This window comes from Euprymna scolopes, chromosome 24 (assembly GCF_053919585.1).
Source record: "Euprymna scolopes isolate OS-2025 chromosome 24, ASM5391958v1, whole genome shotgun sequence".
Lineage (NCBI taxonomy): Eukaryota > Metazoa > Mollusca > Cephalopoda > Sepiida > Sepiolidae > Euprymna > Euprymna scolopes.
The window spans coordinates 90900499-90925338 of record NC_136505.1 but is presented as its reverse complement, the minus strand read 5'-3'; the positions used below and the strand labels follow the sequence as shown (position 1 = coordinate 90925338).

The 24840-nt window shown below is 34.3% G+C and overlaps 1 protein-coding gene across 9 annotated transcripts in view; it reads left to right on the top strand.

The window, feature by feature from the left end:
- The window catches only part of LOC145246840 (adenosylhomocysteinase-like 1), a 736073-nt gene that overhangs the window by 421051 nt on the left and 290182 nt on the right, over window positions 1-24840 (top strand). Inside the window, exon 1 of one of the 9 annotated variants that reach the window (XM_080108680.1) lies at window positions 21299-24796. The exons of 7 other annotated variants lie outside the window; for them this stretch is intronic. In XM_080108680.1, coding sequence (XP_079964806.1) covers window positions 24559-24796 — 238 coding nt within the window. In that variant the 5' untranslated portion in view covers window positions 21299-24558. Of the gene's footprint in view, window positions 1-21298; window positions 24797-24840 lie in introns of those variants that run through there. One more of the 9 variants, XM_080108678.1, reaches the window with a different exon arrangement.

The following is a 24840-nucleotide window of genomic DNA, read 5'->3' as shown; positions in this document are numbered from 1 at the left end:
TACAAGATGCTGAACTTGGTCATTTTTTTTTTTTATGCCTCGTTCACTGTGCACTCACAGGGGAGCATGCATACTTCACTTGTTTTTTTTTTTTTAATTTTTTATTTATTTATTTATTTTTTTTTTTTAGCAATCTCTTCTGTCACTGTAGGGGATTCTGAGTTTCCATCATGAAGTGTATGTTTCAAAAATTTATCCATGGATAATGCTTACACCCTGAAAAAATTTCAAATTTGAATATCAAGCTCTTGCATTTGTAAAAAATAAGTTTTTGTACAAGTAACGTTGGCATGTAATGGCAATAATACAAGTTTTTTTTTTATCATTTATGAATATTAATAGGTAAAAATAAATATCCAGACCTTGAAAATTAATACTTTGAATTTTACGTGATGAGTTAACCCACAGACCCACTATCTTGTCCTTGTGGATCCCCTGTTGTCCGCAGACCCCAGTTTAAAAACTCCTGGTTTACAGGGAAGCAGTTCTATGAAAATGTGTTGCATAGATGAGATGTTCTTGGAAGGAAATTGTTTATAGAAGTTCCATTTGGTTTTAGGTCTGCAGACGAAGAAAAGATAGTCCTTTGCTGTTTCATCTTTACCTTTTCCGAATAGGGTTGGTGCTACTCACTGGGCGATCACCAAGGATGCCAACACCAGGGAATGCCATAAATCCAGGAATTTGATAAAGAAGAAATTGTGCTGCACGGTGTGGTGGAAGGTTTTAGAGCAAGATGTTAGAAGTTGCATATATTTTTCCGTTTTGTTTTTTTATGACTGTATCATCACTTATTCTGGTCAAAATCCACTCAAGTATAAGGGTTAGGGTTAGGGTTAGGGTTAGTGAGATTTTCACTTGGATGATGGAACAGTACTATGAATGGATTGAGAACTATGATTGATTCAGAGAACAACTCGATAGATATTTGTTGCCATTAGACTTGAAAACAAACATATTAAACATTCCTGCAGTAGCGTGTTCCACAGGTGGTTATTCGTGGAAAGAAATTCTTTTCATGGAAGTTTTGTTTTATTTTGGGTACATGCAGGAAGGAAAGAGAATTATTTGGAGTGTTCGTGTCAAGAGGAGTTCTTGCTGAAAACGTTTTATTGGGGGTGGCAGAGATTAAAGTTTAGCCGAGCACCTGTCATGGAAATACTGATAGAGTAGAAACCAGCAAGGTCTTTTCTGAGAGAAAGAAGAGGCTGCGAGGAGGAGAAGTAATCACTTCCCACATTGGTAAAAGCTAATTAAGGTTATTTGCATGGATGAGAAGTTATTCATTCATTCATTTCTCACGAATCAGATGATTATGTTGTTGGCATTGGTTTCCCCGATATCTTTCTAGCTAGAATTTTTTTTTCTGGAAGCACATTGGGTATTTACAAGAGGATCATGTAATGATTGCCAACATCCCCAAGTGAAAGTGTCTGTGGGGAAAAACTGGATTTGAACTTAGCACACCCAAGTTTTCAGTCCATGTCATTAACCACTTACAAGGTGCCTCAAATAAGTTTCCAGACTATTTTTGTACAAACATTTGAAATTGTCGTAGACTCTTAAAAATTCAGTCTATTATTGCTATACGTTTTATGAGATGACTAATCTTTATGATTTCAGATTCAAATGAACAGCTACAGCAGTAATTGGAATACCCCCTACTAAAGCCTGATTGTCACAGCTGGTGAATTTCCAAAATGCAATCTAGACATGAGGACACCTTAGAAGAATGACATTCAATAAAATTCCGTTTTAAACTTGGAAAAAATGCCACAAGAAACATATGGAATGCTTCAGACTGCTTTTGGACCATCTCGCATGGATTGAGCATCAGTTTTTGAGTGGCATAAGAGATTTAAGGATGGCAGGGAGTCTGTGAGAGATGATGAGGGACGTGGGAGGAGTAAAGAAGTCAGAACATCATCCAGACTTTTCTATCTGTGACTTTTCGTTATTTCCTAAGCTCGAATAAAAGATTAGAAGCTGTCGTTATGAGACAATTGTGAAAGAGGCTGTGACAAGGGTCATTGACATGCTCACACGGGAGGACTTCTATGGGGCCCTTTAAAAGTTGTTGAAATGATACATGTGCATTGCGGCTGGAGGAGATTACTTCGAAGGGGACTAGAATTTCATATGTATACTAACAATAAATGCTCATACGAAAAAAAAAAAAAAAAAGTCTGGAAACTGATTGAAGGCACCTTGTGGCTACCGTCATCTCCCTACTGATGAAGATTGTTGATGTTGAATCGTCTTTGTTGGTTGACCCTGAATGCCGTCCAGTGATGAAAATCTGGTCAGCAGAGTTTGGCATCAACGAACGAGACCACATACAGATAAAAAAAATCAGAACCAACTCTGCTACTCTTTTAGTAGAAATCGATTATTATCAGTCATCATCATCATCATCATCACGACATTGTATGAATCCGAAGATTCTATTGTTGACATTGGTTTCCCCGATATTTTTCTAGTCAGGATTTTTTTTAGAAAGTCATCAGGTACTTACGGGAGGGACCATGAGAAGGTTGCCAACATTCTAAGTGAAAGTGGTTTTTGTGGGATGTACTGGATTCGAACTTGAGACCCCCAGGTCGTTAGTCTATGTTGTTAACCACTTGACCAGCCTCATATCCCATTATTACAGTAGAACCCCGGGATACGACATTAAAAAATTAGTAACAAAATACAGTACAGTTTATAATACACATGTATATAATCAAATAACATAACACCGTAAGGCGGGACAAATGCTGTAACCAGGGGCTGGAAAATTAATCGTATGCAACATCGTAACCCGAGGAAAACATCCTAGGGCCACCGTATCCCGGAGTTCTACTGTATTGGTAATAAGAACTCGGCTGTACCTGAATAACATCAACGTTGTATTTTTGGAATCAATTCTTCGCCGCGCCTTTCGTCGGGCGCTCCGAATTAACCTGAGCAGTTTCAGTAATTCTAGCTGAAACGTAGGTTGAATGAATAGCTTCGCGGCGGAGGCCTTAGTCAGCAAATCAGAGAATTCAATCCCGGGTTTCTATTTCCTGTCAGTCGGTGTGAATTCTCCGGAAATCTAAAAGCCGTTTTAGCTCATTATGTTGAGATCTAGATTCAGCAGGGATATCCCGCACGGTTCAGCTTCTAATTGTGACTCTGTCCATTTCCACTGAGTGGTGCTATGCAAACCCGTCCACAGACTCGTATATCTACCGTTTTTATCTATCCACTAAACATGCCGCCCGATATTGCCCGATCATAAAGTACGCTTAAATGATATTTTGATTAATGCAGATTTCGTATTTATTATTATATTGTACCCAATATATAGTAATGATTTGAAAAAAGAAAATGATTCGTGCGTCACCACGGCGAATCGAAACCAAAACATTTCACTTACGATTTACTTTATCCTGTGATGTTAATGCCTGAGCTATGAAGACATGTTTGCTGCAAGGCTAAAAATTAAAACATGAACCAATAGCTATTACGTTACACATGCATATTCGTAATGCCGTCGTTCGATCTTCACCTGGCAAATTCCTTTTTGTTAATTTTCACACTTTTACACCGACTTTCCCCGGCTAAAACCCAAATATAAAGTTTCGTTTTTTAAACAAATATATACGCATACATAATAATATATAGAAAGAGGTTTGTGTTTAGTATAACCTTTTTACGCAAATATTACGCAAGTATAAATCATGTAGAATATCTGCATGAATATAATTACACGTAATAGTTAACTGAAGATGATCATCCCATGAAAAAAACCGAAGAAACTAATTGAGAATAAAAATGAATGTTTAAAAGAATATGCAAATTAGCTAGATCTTTTGCAGATGAATGCATATATAACAGTTGCATTTTCTTTTTAAATAAATGGAAAAAAGGGGGGTTAATATGAATATTAATACACACACACAATATATATATATATATATAGAGAGAGAGAGAGAGAGAGAGATTATTATTTATTTTTTACTTCTATGTCGAATAGAAACATCCCCCCCCCCCCCGACCTAGTTTGTATTGCTGGTGTTCCTTCTTTTGAAGAAATGTCTAACGATGTTGTCTATAATTCGCAATCGGCGTCGCGTCCGCCGGGTTTTTCGTACGACAGCGTCCGCATTTTCTCGTCAATAAATTTCGCGTAGGCGGACAATTTATATTGTTTGATTATATCGATTATGATGCTCTTCATGTTCGTTTTCTTTCTTTTTCACTTTTTTCTTCTTCTACTACACGTACTAAGCCAATTTGAAAGAACAGTGCGTCCGTTCGTGACGTTCATTTCAATTAATTTTCGGCTCTTTAATACAACAGAGGCGCGTTCAGAAGTGCAGTTTTTCCTTTTCGTTTCGGGGCACAAATGAACAATAATGCTTGATGTTTGTCTTTAAATTTTAATTCAGTCCGTCAGTTTAAAGGCTTGAAAATCATATATTAAAAACAGATTTCGGATATTTATTTTTTAAAAGAAACCTCTGGATTAGTGTGTGTGTGTGTGTGTGTGTGTGTGTGTGTGTGTGTGTGTGTGTGTGTGTGTGTGTGTGTGTAAAATCAACTTATCTAGATCGGAACAGCGCCGAATGAAGATATCAGTTCGATATTCTTTCTGGTAGAGTTTTATAATATAATTCCAAGGGATTTCTCTCAACATTTTACTCTGGTTTCGCCGCAAACTTTGCATTCAGATAAATACATACATGTGGGACGAGAATACGCTTTTGACGATCGAGTCTATTGTAAAACCTTAGTTAACGTGTTAAGATAAGCACCTTTGAATTATATAACACTGTTATATACGTACGCGAGCGTGCATATGTACGACATGAAAAGAAACTGGAATTTTAGAAAGGTTTCTGTAATTATAGGAGCAACTGTAATTATGAAAAAGAATTGCAAAACGTACCCGATGAACCAAGTTGCAAGCGAGATACAAAATTTGAAAAGACGGTTAGAACCCTAAAAAAACATCTCTTTGTTAGTGTCTCTGAAATAGCGAGTGAACGTCTGGTTCCTGGTATCTACCCCATTTCCAGCCAGAAGAAAAAAGAAAAACAAAAGAATATATCTGTAGAAGTATATTTTCTTTTAATATATATCAATCCTTATTTAAGAAGCTCACTGTAATTACAGAACAATATAGAGAATAAATGACAAAAAGTTATATTCCAAAATTCATGATGTTGACTATCTTATAATTTATTCCTTTAATTCAGTTGACATTTACAATATATATATATATATATATATATATATATATATATATATAAAAGTGAACGTGTCTGTCTGTGTGTCTGTCTGTCTGTGTACATTTCCCTACGCAATAACTCTGTCAATTTTTAGTCTATAGACTCGAAATTTGAAATACCGGGTACTGAGATTTGGGAAAATCGATGTGACAGGTGTCAGCCAGAAATTTGGCTGTTAAGGGGTCAAATTGCAACGATTTGACCTTTAAGAACTCTACCAAACTCCTCCGACAATTTTGGGTCTAGACACTTGAAATTTTAGATATAGGTTCCTTGAACATGGATCTAACTTAATAAAGTGATTACAGCCCGAAACAATAAATTTTAAGGGGTCATAATAGGGGTCAAAGTTTTAAAAAATTAACCATTTTTTTTGTTTGTTTTTTTTGCTTTTTTTGCACAGCATACACCTCCAAACACCCGAGCAACGCCGGGCACCCCTGCTAGTATATATATATATATTCAATTTTAAATATGGCGCTTTAAATGCTGTTATATTTTTGTGGGCTTAAAATTCCAACAACTTTCTCAAGAAGTGTTTCAATATATTTTTAATAAGTAAGTTTTTTTTATCTTTTTTAAGGATTTCCACTTTTCAGCAACTTTGATCTTTTTTTAATCCAAGAAAAAAAATCTCCAACTGTTTCTTAGTTTTTATGTTCCTCAAAAAAAAAAAATCTCTAAGTTGTTTTGTGTTTTTCCACCATTCAACGAAACACGTGTAAGACGCAATGAAATATGACAAATGTAGCATAAATATATATTGGGATGTTCATTACTGAGAGAGAGAGGTTCTGGATATTACCTTAAACTATATCCAGTGGTGAGGCCCCAGCTTGCAGGCTTTGGGGAGTGTGCAGCCACCGTATAATTGCCATTGCTCTCAGGTCCACTCTGACCCGGAGTGGTAGTACCTGTTAGGGTCCCAACTATGGGTTAAATAGAAACCGACTTGAAAACAACAAATATATTCTATTAAAAAATTTTTTTTCTGAATCTTTGGATTCGGCATTAAATAACCCGAAAAGGGTTGATATGCCGTAAAACAGAAACAACCAACCTAAGGGAGAGAGAGAGAGAGAGAGAGAGAGATCGCCTGATGAGAGGAGGTTGGTTATTGTGATAATCAATTGGACACAAACATGATTTTGTGTAGCGATATTAAAATAACATTCATTTGAATATAAATAAAGACACACCTTGCTCTTTATTATTGAGCATTATTATATAAACCTCGTTTAAATCCATTGGTTTTTATCTTTGAATATTCTTAACCAGGAATTTTATTTATATATATATACAGTGGTGCCAAAAAAAAAGTCCACACTTGTCATTTTTTTCAAAAACCGCCAATTTAAGCTAAATTGAATGTAACTGTTTAAACAGCCTATACCTCATTTGATTGGCCTTTTATTTTTCTATAATTTTTACCTGTGCATATTTGACTTTTGACTGAAGTATCCTAGTGTTCACGTCAATTTAAAAAAAATAACTTCAAATCGAGAAGGAAAAAGAAACTCCGCACAATGAAAAATTGTTATTTAAATGTAACTTTGGAACATTAACGCAACACAAATACAACAGGAACAAAATGAACGAGTTACTTTTTAGTAGCATAGTTCTTCTGCAATTTGACAGCCTACAATCTTTTGGGAATTCCTTTAATTAGTCAAAGGCAATAACCCGGTGAAAAGGCATTCCACTTCTCTTTAATTTTTGTCCAAAGTTCTTCCAAATTTGAAATTTTTATCCTTGAATAGCGGTTGCTTGATGTAATACCATACGTTTTCGATAGGATAGAGGTCTGGAGAGTGTGCAGGCCAATCCAAACACGGAATATTATGCTCTTCAAGGAACCTCTTCACATTGCCAGCTGTATATATTCTGGTAGCCAAATTAAACATTTAAGTGCTCATATCTTTGGTTCTATGGGACGAAACTACATGAAAATTTGCAGGTTTTTTGGAGATTATAATGCTATTTTATGGTTAAAATGTTATGACAATTGGTAAAAAAAAGAACCTATGTTTTCAAACCAATAAAATATGACTAAATTTATATATATATATATATATATATATATATATATATAAGCGAAAATGTATGTGTGTCTGCTAAAAACTTTCGACAGACACAACAAAAATTCACAAACTCAGTATCATATTGAAGCTCCATCTTTCGCTCGAAAAATAGGCCAAAAACGTTAATTTTTTCACCCCGAAATTTTCGACAGGGAGGGGTCAACAAAAACGGTTCTCTCGTGACGACGACCGGTTCTATGCATGCGTCAGATGACGTCATGACCTGATTTACTTTAAATAGTTGAAAAACTGAACAAATTTCATGTACATCGTGTTAGGTCAGTTGATTAGCGCGTTGGTTCATTATCTAAATGTTTTGGGTTCGAATCGTGGTGTGGGATGTCTTTTTTTTCCGATTTTTTAAATCTAAATATTGAACCAGTGTTATTTAAGCCATTTTCATGTAACGTTCGTTTTTCTGTTTGTTTGTTTTTTTTACTTCGCTTATCCACCCCCGACCACAAACCCAAAAACACCCAGGTACCCACCGATTTTTTAAATTTTAATATCGAAACAGGCTTATTCAAGCCATTTTTCACGTGTTCGTTTTTCTGTTTTCAATATCGTTCGTTTGCCTTACGTTAGTTTTTTGTGTTATTTTTCCCGCTTAGGTTTTAACGTTTTCTTTTTTACTTCGCTTATAACAAACAAACCTGGTCATTGACGTCGTCGTTGTAACGCTCAACGACTTCCGGGCGCGCACCTGTCAATTTGGTTCTTACTTAAATAAATTTAAATATCTTTCACTAACTCATTCTGGGTGGCCGATTTTATTTTCAAACTTCGTCTCAGGGCTTTGGGTTCGATCCTACCCCTCCTGGTTTCTTTTTTATTTAACGCCACCCACACACCTCCAAACACTCTGGCAATGCCGGGTACCCCTGCTAGTCTATAAATATAAAAGCAAAAATGTATGTATGTGTGTTCGCTGTTTCTGTATGTCTACAAAAGGCTTTTTTCAGAGAAGCGGTCGGTCGCTTCACAACTTTTTAAAACTTTTTATATCACATATAAATCGTAATATCTCACAGTTAACAACGAAGCTCACCTGTCTATTTAGTTTGCTCGATTTCGGGAAAATAAATGTTCAACATTTGTCGCTCGCCGCATGTGGGTTAGTCTTTTTCCTATAACATCTTGGGGGAGGGGAAAAAGCGTTCAGCAGTAAATGAATACTATCCCGCAGTCAAACTTGACCTCATTAACTCATTAAAACGGGTACCTGCTAAATCCAAGTAATTAAATAAATTCAAACGTGTTTCCGTTAGCATCTCGCGGTGGGGCAATGGTTAACGTCGCACGTTTTTTGTTTTTCACACTTTAATTTACAACTTTACCTCAAGGGTTCGGGTTCGATCCTCATACTTACTTTTTTTTAACCCCCACCCCACACCTCCAAATACCCGGGAAACGCCGGGTACCCCTCGCTAGTCTATATATATAAAAGCGAAAATGTATGTATGTTTTGTGTCTGCTAATAACTTTCGACTGACGGAACAAAAATTCACGAACTTGGTCTCATATGAAAGCCCCACCTTCCTGACGACAAATATCGAAAAATTGATAAAAATTGGCCATCAGAAGTGCGTCAACTGATCGATTATTCGGAAGGGGGAGGGGCAAAAAGTGACATTTTAATGTTAAACATTACATATTTTTAAATCAATTTATAACTGCCCAAAAAAATACGGGCGTCAACTCTTCTACATAAAGTATACACGCGGCCGTTTATTTTGGGTCAACTTGTATTAAAAACCCGCTGAGTCATGTCACGTGATCTTTACGTTAGCAAGCTCTAATGGCAGTCTGAATTTACAATTTAAAAATGTTGTTATCGGTAAAAAAAAATTAATTAAAGCTAAACTATGAATTTCTACGCTATGGCAACGTTACCAAAGTTATTAGCACATTCAAAATAGTTAGATACGATAGTTAAACGAAAAATAACAAGCCAAACATGTGAAGTAAAAAAAAAAAAATACGCTTACAAAAAATATTAACGATCGAACTTTTTAAAAATAAAATCAGCCAGACGCCATTTTCCAGTCTTTAGAGTAAGGAAGACGAAGTGAGAGAGAGAGAGAGAGAGAGAGAGAGAGACACACACACACACATACGCAAACACAGAGAGAGAGAGAGATAGAGAGAGATGTCTAGACAGGAAACGACTGCTTCGTCATCTCGTAACGCTACCGCGATGACCTCATTTAGTCGCTATCTGCCAATCAAACCTCTTTCACTCGCTTTATAACCCTTATTTTAACGCTATAATCAATTCCTCTTACTCTTAGTCTAGACAGTCAAGTGGTTGGAGTTAGTTTCACCTCCGCGTTCCGGGTTCAATCCAGCCTCATGACAAAACTTGTTTTTTTCTTTTACATCTTTAGACGCGGGTAGCGTTTCTTTATTTTTTTTTACTTCGCTTATTCTTTAGTTTACTCCCCCCCCCTTATACACACAGCGGTTTCTTTTTTTTTTTTTTTCGCTGTTTTTTGGATTTGGTTTTCCCGATTTTTTTAACATCGTTTCAGGGTTATTACTTACCCCCCATACACACACCTAAAAACACCCGGGCAACGCCGGGTACCCCCTCCCCGCTAGTCTATATATATATATATATATATATATATATATATATATATATAAGCGAAAATGTATGTATGTATGTACGCTTTTCCTCGATGTCCACAAAAGGCTTCTATCAGAGAAGCGCTCGCTCGCTTCGCAACTTAAAACTTTTTATATCATCTATGAATTGTGATATCTCACAGTTAACCACGGAGCTCGCCTGTCTATTTAATTTTGACTTTCAAACGTTAATTATTCCACATTTCCCGCATCGGCACGCGTTACATTCGGTTTTCGGTATAAACAAAAAGCGAAACTCTACTCTAATCACCGGCCCAGAGCCATTGGTTTCTAGAGAGCTAAGTAACATTTGTTCACTGTCGACTTCGTCATATCAGACGGTAGCTTTCATTTCGAGACGAGACACTCCCCCTAATAAACAGGGAGCTGGTTTTCCCCGAACTTAGTTAAAAACAAACAAACCGATTTATTTATTTATTTATTTATTTAAAAACTGTCCCGCACACAATCGTAACTGCTGAATAGCTATCGCCGTCACGTCAATCAAAAACTCGCACCTGTTTTTTTTTTTATCACACTTTACTATTTTCCAACTGCGCGTCATCAAGGCTTCGTTTTTTGTTTTTTTTCACGGGCACCTGATTTTTTTTTACTATGCGCGTCAAGGCTTCCGGTTTTTTTCACACACACCTACAAACACCCGGGCAACGCCGAGTACCCCTCGCTAGTATATATATAAAAGCGAAAATGTGTGTATGTTTGTGTGTCTGCTAAAAAGTTTCGACAGACTGAACAAAAATTGACAAACTTGGTCTTATGTGAAATCCCCATCCTTCGCCCGACAAATATTGAAGAATTGGCAAAAAACGTTAATTTTTTCACTCTGAAATCAACACTTTTCTACAGAGGGGGGGGGTCAGCAAAAACCGTCCTCTCATGACGAGATCAGTTCTACGCATGCGTCAGACGACGTCATGACCTGATTTAGTTAAAATATTTGAAGAAATGACATAATTTCATGTGTGTCGTGTTAGGTCAGTTGGTTCGAGCGTTGGTTCATTATCTAAACGTTTTGGATTCGAATCGTGATGTGAGATTTTTTTTTTTTTTCGATTTTTTAAATTTTAATATTGAAGCAGTGTTATTTAAGCCACTTTTCACGCAACGTTCGTTTTTCTGTTTTTTTTTTTGTTCGTTTGTTTTTTGTTGTTTTTTTACTTCGCTTATTCTTAGGTTTTTATTAACACCCCATCCTAAACCGACCACACACACCCAAAAACACTCGGGTACCCACCGATTTTTTAAATTTTAATATCGAAACAGGTTTATTTAAGCCATTTTTCACGTTTTTTTTTCTTTTTCTTTTTTTTTTTTTGGTTTTTATTTTTCAGATTTTTTAAAGCAGTTTTAACGTTCGTTTCTTTTTTGTTTTTTCGATTTTTATATTTAACATCGTTCGTTTGCCTTACGTTAGTTTTTTTTTTCGATGTTTTGATTACCCCCCCCATACCGCCCTGTACCCCCCGCTTAAGTGTTAACGTTCGTTTTTCTGTTTTCTTTTTTTACTTCGCTTATTCTTAGGTTTTCATTAACACCCCCCACCCTCACGCCGACCACACACACCTTCAAACACTCGGGCAACGCCGGGTACCCCCCACCCCCGCTAGTATATATAAAAAGAAAAACAGGAACGTTTCCCTTGATAAAAATCGGGGTAAAATACACATTAAATGAATGAGATCATCTTATTATTCAGTTTGTCTGTGGCATGTTATGCACTGATGAAATCTTTTTGTTTGTTTCGTAAATTTTGTATACCATATTTACAAAATGAGCAGAAACTTTTGTAAATAAAATGTTTTTTGAATGAATTATTAACTGAATTTTTGAACTACTTCAAGGTTACAGCTCGTATAATACTGTAAAATTAGTCTATATAAATATTATCAGTATTTATAAGATAATTTCAATCAGATAAAAGAAAAAGCTCAATATACGAAATAAAGCAATAATATAAATCAAGATTTGTCGTTTTTTTTTTTTTAAATTATTTACTGAGCATAATTCTAATTTTCATATGTCGATTTTTTTTTTTTTTTTTTAAACCATAATACGGTTAATAATGTCACTAACTTTGGAGATAATGGAAAATATTGTTTCTAAAAGCGCTCATATTTTTTTTGCATAAACGAACAAATAAATATGTATTATTTATACTTATAAAACAGTATTCTACGGACACGAGGTAGTATCTCGAAACAGATGTTCGTGGATTACTGTTACATATATATAGCATGTTATGATTCAACCACGCTGATGAGTCGTAGACAACGAAACACGTGTTAGTGGATAATTCTATTTGAAAAACAATATATATGCCGCTCTCCGTTTGGGGGTACTAATTTGGTAAAAGGGAAAATTATTCCCAACTCGCATTTAGGTAAACATGCACTTTCGTGTAAAGAATCGAATTCATTCAAAAACATATCGCAAAAACAAACAAATAACATCTAGTATGTTATGAAAATATATATGGCAAGTAACTTACTCAGAATTTTCCGCGTTTCATCCTCATAAGGTCTCTTCAGGCTAAAATGCACCTTTTAAAATGCAGTCCTTTCGCGGATGAAACGCAAATGTTCTGTGTAGCTTAATTGCCATATATTTCCACAACTTACTACCCAGCTCTGCTTGTGTATTGAACACTATCCGAAGTAAATACTGAAAATCGATGTATAAAATAAAACTTGGATACATGAAATTATATAGTTGTAACCTTCGAAATTCATTTTATAGCCTTTAAACTGTCGATCACTAGCCATTTCTTTATTGCTTGCAAAGAAAAACGTCAAGTATTTTGGTTAATTTGTGCAATGAAAGCGTGTTTTTTTTTTTTTTTTTTTTTTTTTTTTTTTCGAACGCGCATCCGTCATATCTAAGAATTGGATGCTGTGTGTCCGTGTGTTGTCTTCACAATAGCTGCGAGTGGATTTTCTTTTCTCGCGGTCAAGGAAGAGCGTGTAAGGGAACTTGCACACATCGTACTACGTTCGCACTTGGCTACTTTATTGCAATTATTGCACGCTTCATCGTATACGACTCGTCTCCCCCATCTCTCTCTCTCTCTCTCTCTCTCTCTCTCTTATATATATATATATATATATATATATATATATATATATATATAATCACATCTCACAACATAATCATTTCGATCTTCTAAAACTACTACAAGCAGCGTTACTGTCGTAAAATTATTAATAAATAATTCTTTGTGACGTCAGCGACCATTTTTTGTGGGCTGTTGTTTTTTGAATAAAAAAAAAAAAGGGTGGCATATACATTGTTGGTTGGTTTTCGATCTCAGACCGACGGAACCAACATTTTTTTTTTTTTTCTGTGTAGACGGTGACATAACACCCCCCCCCCGATAAAAAAGGAGTATAAATATATACATAGATGAAACGGCAAAGATGATTAAAAAGATGACACTACATAAGACCGCTAACATTTCGGGCTTCAGTCGTCAGCTCTAATTGCTGTGCGCCGAATAGAAGGGGCCCTCTCTCTCTCCCTTGGCGAAGACGACCCCACATGTATTCTTTGTTGCGCATGAATAATTATTAATACACACACACACACAGCCTTGGTCTTTTTTAAGACTAAGGTTAATTACTTACAAAATTATATTTTGTTCTTACATCAATTGGCTTCACGTCTTGTCTTGAGCGATTTCTACGTATATAGGAGAGTAGAAAATAGACCATTAGGTTATCTTCGGCAGCCTCATGACTCTTGCTTCTCTTTGTCCTTTAGTCCTCACATTCCGTGGGCCATGTTTCTGACAAGGGGAAAAATTGCTGTTTTCTGTGTCGGAATCAATCAATCTAACATGGTGCCTAGTTTTTGACCTTATTTATTGGTTTCTTTCATCAAGTGGCTTCATGCCTTGTCCGGAGCATTTTTAAACTTTGCTTTCATATAAGCTCTATCGCCCGAAGAGGTGTCTTTAGTTGCTAATAAATAGCTGATCAAAACATGCTCATGAATGTGTAGCGACATATAATTGCTTATGTAGAAACAAATAGAAAATATATTTGACCCTACTTCAGTTTTGAGCACTCTTGTATTTAAACTTCATTGGTTACTTTACCTCTGGAAAATATTAACCTAGTATTATATATATGTACTAGCAGGTCGCTCGGCATTGCCCAGTCGTAAAATACGTTTAAATATATTTTGATTAATGCAGATTTCGTATTTATTATTATATTATATTGGACCTAATATACAGTAAGTTCCAAATAAACATCCATTTAGTACTGACCAGGTTCAACATTGCTTAACTTTGGTGATCCAGCGGGAACCGGTGTGTCAACGTGATTATGCCGTATTCCAAAAAATAAACCCTTGGAAAATCACTATCTTCTGTCAGTACCTAAAAAAAATAACTAGCAGACAACACAATCTATATATCTATAAAAGTGAACGTGTCTGTCTGTCTGTCTGTGTGTCTGTCTGTCTGTGTACATTTCCCTACGCAATAACTCTGTCAATTTTTAGTCTATAGACTCGAAATTTGAAATACCGGGTACTGAGATTTGGGAAAATCGATGTGACAGGTGTCAGCCAGAAATTTGGCTGTTAAGGGGTCAAATTTCAACGATTTGACCTTTAAGAACTCTACCAAACTCCTCCGACAATTTTGGGTCTAGACACTTGAAATTTTAGATATAGGTTCCTTGAACATGGATCTAACTTTATAAAGTGATTTGAGCCCGAAACAATAAATTTTAAGGGGTCATAATAGGGGTCAAAGTTTTAAAAAATTAACCATTTTTTTTTGTTTTTTTGCTTTTTTTGCACAGCATACACCTCCAAACACCCGAGCAACGCCGGGCACCCCTGCTAGTAGTAAATAAAAAGAAAGTAAACACTTTGAAATCGTTATAAAAAATAACAATCGTTTCTCGTTCTTTTTCATGATTTATGAAATTTTAATTTATCAACGACTAGCACGGAAACTCAGTATTACCCGGGATTAAAATGAGAATCAACGACTGTTTTACACTTCCAATAGTTTTATTGTTACAGAAATCGATGAAATCGTTCATTTTTCAATCAAATCGATTGTCTGTTTTAGTTGGGGACTCACCGCGATGCGCCGAGAAAAAGTTTCACATGCCTCCCCGCAATGACTTAGTCCACAATATAGTGTAGTCTACATTGCACTGTATAGAACCTACTGTTAAATTTATAAAATTATTTTATATAATTAGTTGAATTAAAGTGAAAAATGCAAAAGTCAAGTATCATGATTCAATTGTGCTCTAAACAGAAACATTCATTTCGATTGCATCCCTGTTATATCAAAGAACCCACTGTTGATTTTATACGCCAAGACCTGACTCTGCGATGATAAAACTTCTCAAATGTACTTGTGATATTGGGTTGTGTAAGGGTGTCAACTTTGGTCAAAATAGGACTGTTTTTTTCTTTAATCATTTTTTTTTTTTTTTTCGATTATCGATACTTATCGGAAGCATTTCGGCATAAAACCTAAGAACACTCCCAGACATATAAAGTACATTTGTGTGTGTGTTTTTCTTTAAATCGGCCCTGCCATTTTGGAGTTCATAGGGAACGAACTCAGACACATACACATAGAGAGATAGAAATATTTAACCCCTAACCCTGGCTGCCCTTGGCGTTTTGGTTAGGAGCAAAATATAATATCTCTTTTCGTAGTACACGTCATCTTTTCTCTCCTCAGTCAGTGAAGGAGAAATCCTTCTAGACTGAGGCAAATTTTATTATTTCCCAATCCAGAGTTCCAACTTTTCGGGAGAGCTGACTCCTCATCACTCAATCAAAAATTGACGTTGTGTTTAAATTTACCCTCGTGGGGAGGCATGTTAATAGGTCCTATCCCTTTGTTTCCATACTCACCTCAAAAAAAAAAAAAAAAAAAAAGTAACGAAAGCGGACCCCCCCTCCCCCCAAAAAAAACATTGAAATTCTTGCACGCATAAGCACTAGTTTCATTCCTTAAAAACATTGATACTGTGTGTTGGAGGGAGGGGGGGTGTTATGTACTGCTTTATGACCATGGTTTTGAATAGTCTTCATTCAAATATGATAAACAGATATGTTTCTCTCTTTAATATAATATATATATATATATATATATATATATATATATACACACACACACATTAGACTACCCGTGACCCGTTGGGTCAGTATGTTATATTAGTTATGGAATTAATGTATGAGCGTGACACTTGTGACGTAAAGAAAATAGTTTTTTGTGACATAACAGAAACATTTCTATGAAAGTATATTAAAATGAAAAAAGAATATAGATAGATTTCTATGAGTCGTTCTGTTTATAATTGTTTATTTTTGAAAAAAAAACAAAAAAAAAACTTACAGCTATTGAATTATTAGTGGTTTGCCATACTTATAGGTAAATGCGCACTGAACAGATACCATAATATTTAAAGTTAAATTCAAATTTTGATATATCTTTTAATTTAAACATGAAAAAAAAAACAATTGGGACGTTGAAAACGTACACAGTAAAACAATACATTTTATTGTCACATTGATTATTTATTTGTAACGCAAAAAAAAAAACATTTTCGGGGTTATTTATTTATGTTGGTAGTGTAGAAGAAAATGTATGAATGTTTCTTAAGAAAGGTGTATTAAAAAATGGAGAATAAATAAATAAAAAAAATGAAGGCAGTGGATAAATCGCCGTTGTTAACAGGCAAAAGTAGTTTTATTTGTAAGAAAATTGCGTTAAAATAACTTAGACGTAATACGGAAATGAACGATGTAAAAAAAAAAAAAAAAAAAAAAATGCAGAAAGTATTAACAATTGTTTATTTGGATAATTTAAACGCGAAAAAACAAACAATTTGGACACTGAAAACGTACACAGTAAAACAATACGTTTTATTGTTGAGTTTTATAATTATATATATAGATATATATTAAAGTGATGGGATGATTCCAAACTTTTTCCCGATTCCGATACAATTACCGATTCCGATTCTTTAAAAATCTCTAATTATTTAACTATAAAATTGTTATTTCTCCCGATTTTCGTAAAAACACATATTAAATATGCAGATGTTTTCCTAAACGTCAAAATACACTTGTGGAGGATGATCTATCGATTTTAGCTTTGCTGGCATTTTAAAATTAATAAATATTTACTTTATCATTATTACCATAATGGAAGATTGTTGAATGTTCAGACATTATGTTGACAAAGATGGCGGCAGTAAATCAAATCGGCGAAGAATCAAGGTAGTCCCGATCTTGAGTGTTAAGTAATTCCTAGTTACAAAGATGGTGGTGAAGAATCAATGCAGTCCCAATCTTGAGTTGTTTCGAGACAGAGGCGACGGCGAACTGATTGAATCCAAAATTCGACATTTTTTATAATAACCTTTGAAGCTTCTGATTAGTTGATTGTTATAAACCGGAGGCATACCCTCATTATGAATCAAAATCTTTTTAACAAAAATTTTGGTTTAAATAGAATAAAATAAAGACAATTAAAAGAATCGTTTTGGCATCGGAAAATAGACATCAATTTTTCTGATACCCCCAAATCTTCAGATTTTTCCGATTCTGATTCTGGTTAATCGTCCCAACACTAATATATATATATATATATATATATATATATATATATATATATATATTACAGAAGGTCAGATAAACCTCGATACCGGCAGTTTCAAAGCCGGGAAGAATGGCAAAAATCAGAGACTAAAGAGAGTTCAATATTTCTCGATCATAAATTGGTACCGACGTATTTCTGACCTTCTGTAATATTTTTAAAATAAATATTATGTTCTTATATTGAACTAGCAGGGTGACCCAACATTGTCCGGGATTGAATGATGATCAATGAATGTTTCACACTCCCATATTTTTGTCATCAAAATCGTTGAAATAACTCTCAGTTTTCAATTAAATCGATTGATTGCCTGCTCTAATTGGGGACCCATCGCGGTGTACCTGGAGGAAGATTCGCATGCTTCTCGCAGTGACTAAGTTTACAATATATTGTAGTCTATATTGCACTGTAGAGAACCTACTGTTGAATGTACAAAATCATGTTTTATATATAATGGCTTGAATTAAAGTTTAAAATGCAAAAGTTAAGTATCATGCTTTAGTTGTGCTTTAAACAGGAACATTTATTTCGAACGCGCACTTGTGATATAAAAGAATCTACTGTTGATTTTATGACTGGCATTACTGGTTGTGCGGTGATAATGACTTGAATTTAAGTTTAAAATAAAAGTCAAGTATCATGGTTCAATTGTGCTTTAAACAAACATTCATTTCGAATGCAACCCTGTCATATCAAAGAACCTACTGTTGATTTTATATGTTGGGTCTTTCGACTTGTGTGGTGATAAAACTTCTCAAATGCACTTGTGATGTTAGGCTGTGTAAAGATGTTAACTTTAGTCAAAATCGCCCAGTTCCTTTTTCTCATCAGATTTTTTTCGATACTTATCGAAGACATTCCGACAAAAAAAACTATCTAAGAGTACATAAATTACCTTCATGTGAAATTTCATAAAAATCGATCCAGTCGCTTTCGAGTCCATAGGGAACGAACTCACAGACGCACAAAGTTCCTTTTATATAAAACCCACCGAATATCTATCAGTCTGTTACAATAACATATATTGAGTGGGTTTCTAACAGTATTTTGTATAGTTTTTTAGTTTTAACACATTTTCCCAAACTTACATATTCAACAGAGTCCGTCGCCATTTGCATTTTTCAAATACATTGATGAACACTGTTTTTGGAGTTGAATAAACACTTTACATTAAATAAAAACACTAAAACATTATCCAGTTAGGTAGAAAAATAACTTTTGATAACATTTATTTGTTATATATTTGTTTTTTGACAACTTTTTCGAATCTATGTGTACAGTAATACAAACCCCTCTTTTTGTTGTTTTTTAAATCGGTAAATAAAGAATTTTTTTTTTTTTTTTCATTTTAATTTTTGTTGAGTGCGCGATGGTCGCTTTTATTTCTGGGACGCGTATATTTTAATCTAGTTGAGTTTGTACTCGTTCATGGATATGCTAGAAACTACATGAGGGTTAACTAATTTGCATATTCCTTTGAAAAACGAGCATTAATTAATTTCTTGGTGATTTTTATGGTTTCTTATTAAATGATTGGTTTCATTTCACTATTACGTTGAACGCTATTTATGCATAGTTTCTACATTCTGCATAATCAACATAAAATACAAGATGAAATCGTTCTAGCACACGGAAATACCGACCTTGTCGGAGTGTGCGAAAAATCTCTACCAAACTCCTCATTGGGTATTTGGTCTGCAGAATGGAAATTTGATATACAGGGTATTTGGACATGTAGCACACTTTGGATTTGGCTTTCAGCCGGCAAAATTGCTGCTAAATAATCTAAATTGAAAAACCAAACAGTTGACCTTGACAGAGTAAGTCGAATAAAACATTACTCCTACTGGTACTTTTGCGCATGCGCAAAATTAAACATTCATGGCTCAAACTCGCTTAATTTTTAAGCTTTCATATCCGTCTGTCTGTAGTGCAGACGGTAACGACGCTGGAGAGATAAATAATGAATAAAGTTGTCGCTCTAAACGTTTTGATTTCAATTCTAGCGGATGGTAACCAAGTCATTTTTTTTTTTTTTTTTTTTTAACTTTTGAAATCATTATTATATATTTGGATAATAATTGGCTCTATGATAATAAGAAATCTGAATAGATTAAAATATAATATTTATGTATATTTTACGACCGGGCAACGTCGGGCAGCCTGCTAGCTTGTAGATATTTCCCCGTAATTCACCGCAGTTTGTCTTTTAAAAAGGAACTAAACGAAAAACACGCACGCACGCACGCTTCATAAATAATACTATAGAATAAACATAAGTATTTATTTATTTGGAAACTTTGGAAAATTCAAAGATGGCGTAATAAAAGAAAAAAAGGTAATTTTCGAGGACAGAAAAGGTGAAGTGCAGTATCAGAACAGGTACTATACTGTGATCTTGGCCCGAAGGTCAAGTTGTCTTTCGTGCCTGTGGCTGGCTCTTTAAATATATATTGTGTTATCTATGCATGTACGTTATCGCGCTTTTTTTTTTTTTTTTTTTTTTTTTTTTAGTATTTTCAAGTTAAATTCAAATTTTACGATGTTTTTCCTAATTAAATTGTTAGGTGAAAGTACAGAAAGGTTTCAAAACACTCTCCCCATATTGTAAGAATGACTTTCTAAATAAATACGCTATTATTTCAGCGCGGTGCCATAGATGCATAAGTTCCAATAGTTTTGCTTATTTACAAGCGAATGTTTATTGAAATAAAAATAAATTAAATAGTATAAAAAATACATTTTTAAAGCTCCTATTTTTAGAAAAATTCATTACGAAATCAAATCAACCAGAAAAAGCATTTTTCTCGATTTAAGTTACAGTCTAATAATAATTTCGTTTGTTTATATATATATATATATATATATATATATATACGCACACGCGCGCATATATATATACACACACACACAGAAAAACGCATATATATATATATACACAGAGAAACATGCATATATATAGACACACACACAAACACGCATATATATATACACATACACACAAACACGCATATATATATACACATACACACACAAACACACGCATATATATATATGTACACACAAACACACGCATATATATATATATATATATATATATATGTATGTATACACAAACACACGCATATATATGTACACACAAGCACACACACATATATATATATATATGCATGCATGTACATATGCACACACAGGCATATATATGTACACACACACAAACGCGCACATATACATATACACGCATATATATGCACACATACGTATATATATATATATATATATATATATATATATAGACGCACACAAACACGCATATATATATACACAAACATGCGTGTGTATATATACATCCAAACGCGTGCATATATATACACGTACAAACGCACGCATATATATATATATGTACACACACAGATATACACACATAAACACGCATATTTATATATATATATATATATATATATATACACACACACACAAACACCATGTGTATATATATAGACACACAAACAAGCATATATATATACGCACACACACACCCGCGTATACACACAAACACCCATATATATATTCACACACACACACACACACACATATATATATATATATATATATATATATATATATATATATATATATATATATATATATAATTACACGCGAACAATAATTTTACGAGAATGGGGAACTGGAGATAATTATTTTTGGTCAAAAATCTGGGAGAAATAAATCTAAGGATCGTGTTTATTTTCACGCACTTGTTACTGCTTCCCCCCCCCCCTCGCGAAACACTAGTCGTACTGTTTTGTTTCGTGTTGTGGTTTTATGCAACTACTCTGAACGCTATTACACTTGTCCGCACGCATAACGAACGGGTACCTTACAATTTGGACGCAAGGAAGGAGTTACTATTAAAACCATGAAATAGGCAATAAAATAACAAAACGGACGCACAAAACAAAAGATAAATTAATAAGAAAGACGCATAAAAAATACGCGCATAACAAAAAGGAAAAAAACGCTGTTTATATGCGGAAACAAAACGAGAAATTTATTCACCACGCAACTTAATTATCGCGGTGTTCTATAAAAAGAAAAAGGAAATATTTTCAATAACAAATATACGATCTGTGAGTATCCAGGAGGGGTGAAAATAAAGAACAGAAATCAACAACACAAATAGGCGTTATTTCATTCTCTCTCTTTTTTTTTAAATTTTATATTTTCCGTTTTAATGGAATTTCATTTTTAAAAATATTGAGGCAGGGAGGAATAATTACAATCGTTTAAATTAAAAAAAAAAAAATTAAAAAAATACAGGTGTAAAAAAAAATCAAAACAAAACAAAAACTCCCCAAACCTCTGTGATGCCTGGAAAAACCGAAGTGAAATAAATACTATTTCTTTCTTTCTTTATTATTCAATAAACTTGGATATTTGTTATTGTTGCTTAAAAAAAAAAAAAAAAAAAAATACATTTTCATAAGTGTCATCGTTTACCATCGTCATCTTCTTCGGTTTTTATAATTATTAAATTGGTACTTTAGTTGATTAATTTTTCCCGTGACCCTCTTTTATCTCGATTTCCTGTTTGGACCGCGAACGAGAGAGAACGAAAAAAAAAATATATATATATATATGTAGAAAACACAATCATTTACAACTTAAATAACCTCTCTAAATACTGCCATCTTTTATTAATTTAGCAGAAAGTATTTTCCTTTCCGCCGTCGTTCTACCATCAGTTGGTTTATTGAATTTTCCAAGGAAGGAAGCCTCTCTTTTTCCTAACATACCTTTTACACAGTCCCGCATCCGCATCATCGGACGACTAATTTACTTGTATTATTCGTTTGTTTATTTATTCGCGAAAAGGGTGTAAAGATAAACACCCTGTTAGGAAGAACACCTAACGAGAGTAGAAATGAACTAAGACTCCCCCCCCCCGCAGGTCTCTCCCTTCTGTTTTTTTTTTTGTTTTGTTTTTATTTGTTAAACGTCTTTCCGTTCCTGTTTAAATTTATTTAAAATTTATACCGTCCCATCGTCCGTTTTTTTTCTCTCCCCCCTCCATCATCTTTTTAACTAAGTATCGATTTGGGAGCTTCTAACTTAATCAATTGATTGCGGGCCGAACACGAGTTCTAAAATTATAATTATTTAAAATAATAGCAACCCAGGCAACACCTCCTTCTTTCTCTCTCTCTCTCTCGTTTCAATTATCTCATATTATCTCTCCCCCTACTTACCAATCATCTCCGATCGCCTAACATTTTTTTTTTTTTTTTTTTTTGAAGAGGGATATATAATACAACATCTTAAAAAATGACACCTCGAGTCTCTTCCACAGATTGTTAGTGTATTCTCACTACTATTGCTGCTGAATTAAGCGACAAAACCCTAAAAAAAAAAAAAAAAAAAGCAAAGAAGAGAGACGATTACCAATCCGTCCTCCCCCCCTCTCTAATTTCCATGCACCCCTCTTCAAAATAAATAAATAAATAAAAATAAAAAAAAGAAAAGAATCAGAACAACAACAACACCACCACTTTCTGCCGGCAATACAGACAGCATTCTGTCATGCCAACCGAGGTTTTTCAGTATATGTTATTACTATTATACTTATTCGTCCAGCCTGCGGTTGGGCCCTTCCGACATCGGCTAGAGCTTCAGCAGCAATATTCGTCCCCGACGACGATATTATGAAAAAATATCAATTTCTCATTCTTGATAAGAAGAGAAAAAGAAAAAGAAATTTTTAAAACAAAACAAAACATCACCGTTTATTATACCCCCTCCACCTTTCTTAACCTCGTCGTCCAACCATTCTCTCTCCTCACCCCGATTATTTTTTTTTATTATACCTAGCAACATACGCACGCAGGTATTTACCCGATTGTAACCCAACCTCTCTTTACCTGTCGATATCCCATTCGCGTTCATAAAGTCTCTTTCTTTCTCACACACCTGTCATTAACGTCGTTGTCGCGTTATGACATATGTTAAGAACTTGTGATTGTATAAAAGAAAAACAAACGAACGAAAGAAAGAAAAAAAAGTGGGGGAATCTCTTTAATTACGAAGTTTTTCTTTCCTTTCTTACTGTCTAATTGTTTTCGGTTGCGTAACTATTCGCTCTATCCCCGCTCGCTCGCTTTATCTTTGTCTTGGTCACCTGCCCTGGACCAAAAGTTTTCAGCCAGACTCTTTTCTTCGACGCGGTGGTCGCCGTCGACTTGATTGGCACGCCTGAAATCAGGTTTCTGAAGAAAGTTCTAAGTGGTTGTGGTTGACCGGCCTGCCAACACTTTGACGGGACTACCAATAGTCTGCTCGCATTTTTTTTTTTTTTAACAACGAGGGGATCCTGAATAACTTTGTGTATTTTCACGATCGGAATAATAGCGTCTTTTTTGCGCTCTTTCTAATTCCAAGACGAGAAGGAATTACCATTTATTAAACTGCGCTCGTAAGAAACCAAGTAATAAATAAATAAAATATTTTTTTTATTATAATAGCTGTTAAAAAATAGATATATTTTACACTGAAAAAAAAATATTTGTCGCTTTCGTGTTTTTTAAACCAAAAGCAAAAAAAAAAAAAAATTAATTTAAAAACATATTAAACTTTAAATGTAGAAATAATAATAAAAAAAAATACTCTCTAGAAATTTTTTATTTTAATTTCTTCTATTAGAAAAGAAAAAAGTTAGCATTTTTTTTTTTTTTTTTTACCTCTAAGAAATCTTTTTAGGAATCACCTTAATTCTTTGATTTTCTAAACTCGTGTTCGGCATCTTCCAATTTCTTTCTTTCTATAAAACTTCAAACAAATTGGATTTCGTCCCGAATTTCACACACATACAAACATATCTCTCTCTATATATATCCAAAACAAATAGCAAAAAAAGTAATAATAATTCCACAAAATGTCTTTCGTAAAAAGACTCATGTCGAAAAACCATTCCACGGAGGATGTGGAAGACAAATTTGATGTGACGGAAAAGATGCGGAGTATAGAAGAAGGCGAAGAGGGCTTCAAGACCAAAGCTGGTCGAAAACGTCACAGCATTCAGCTGGACCGTCGAATAAGTCTCCAAGTTGCAAATCTTGTTGGAGATGGACGTCGATCAAGCAATGCCAGTACGGGAACCTTGGATTCTCTATGTAAGTAAATTTTGGAAAAAAAAAAAAAAAAAAAAAATCACACA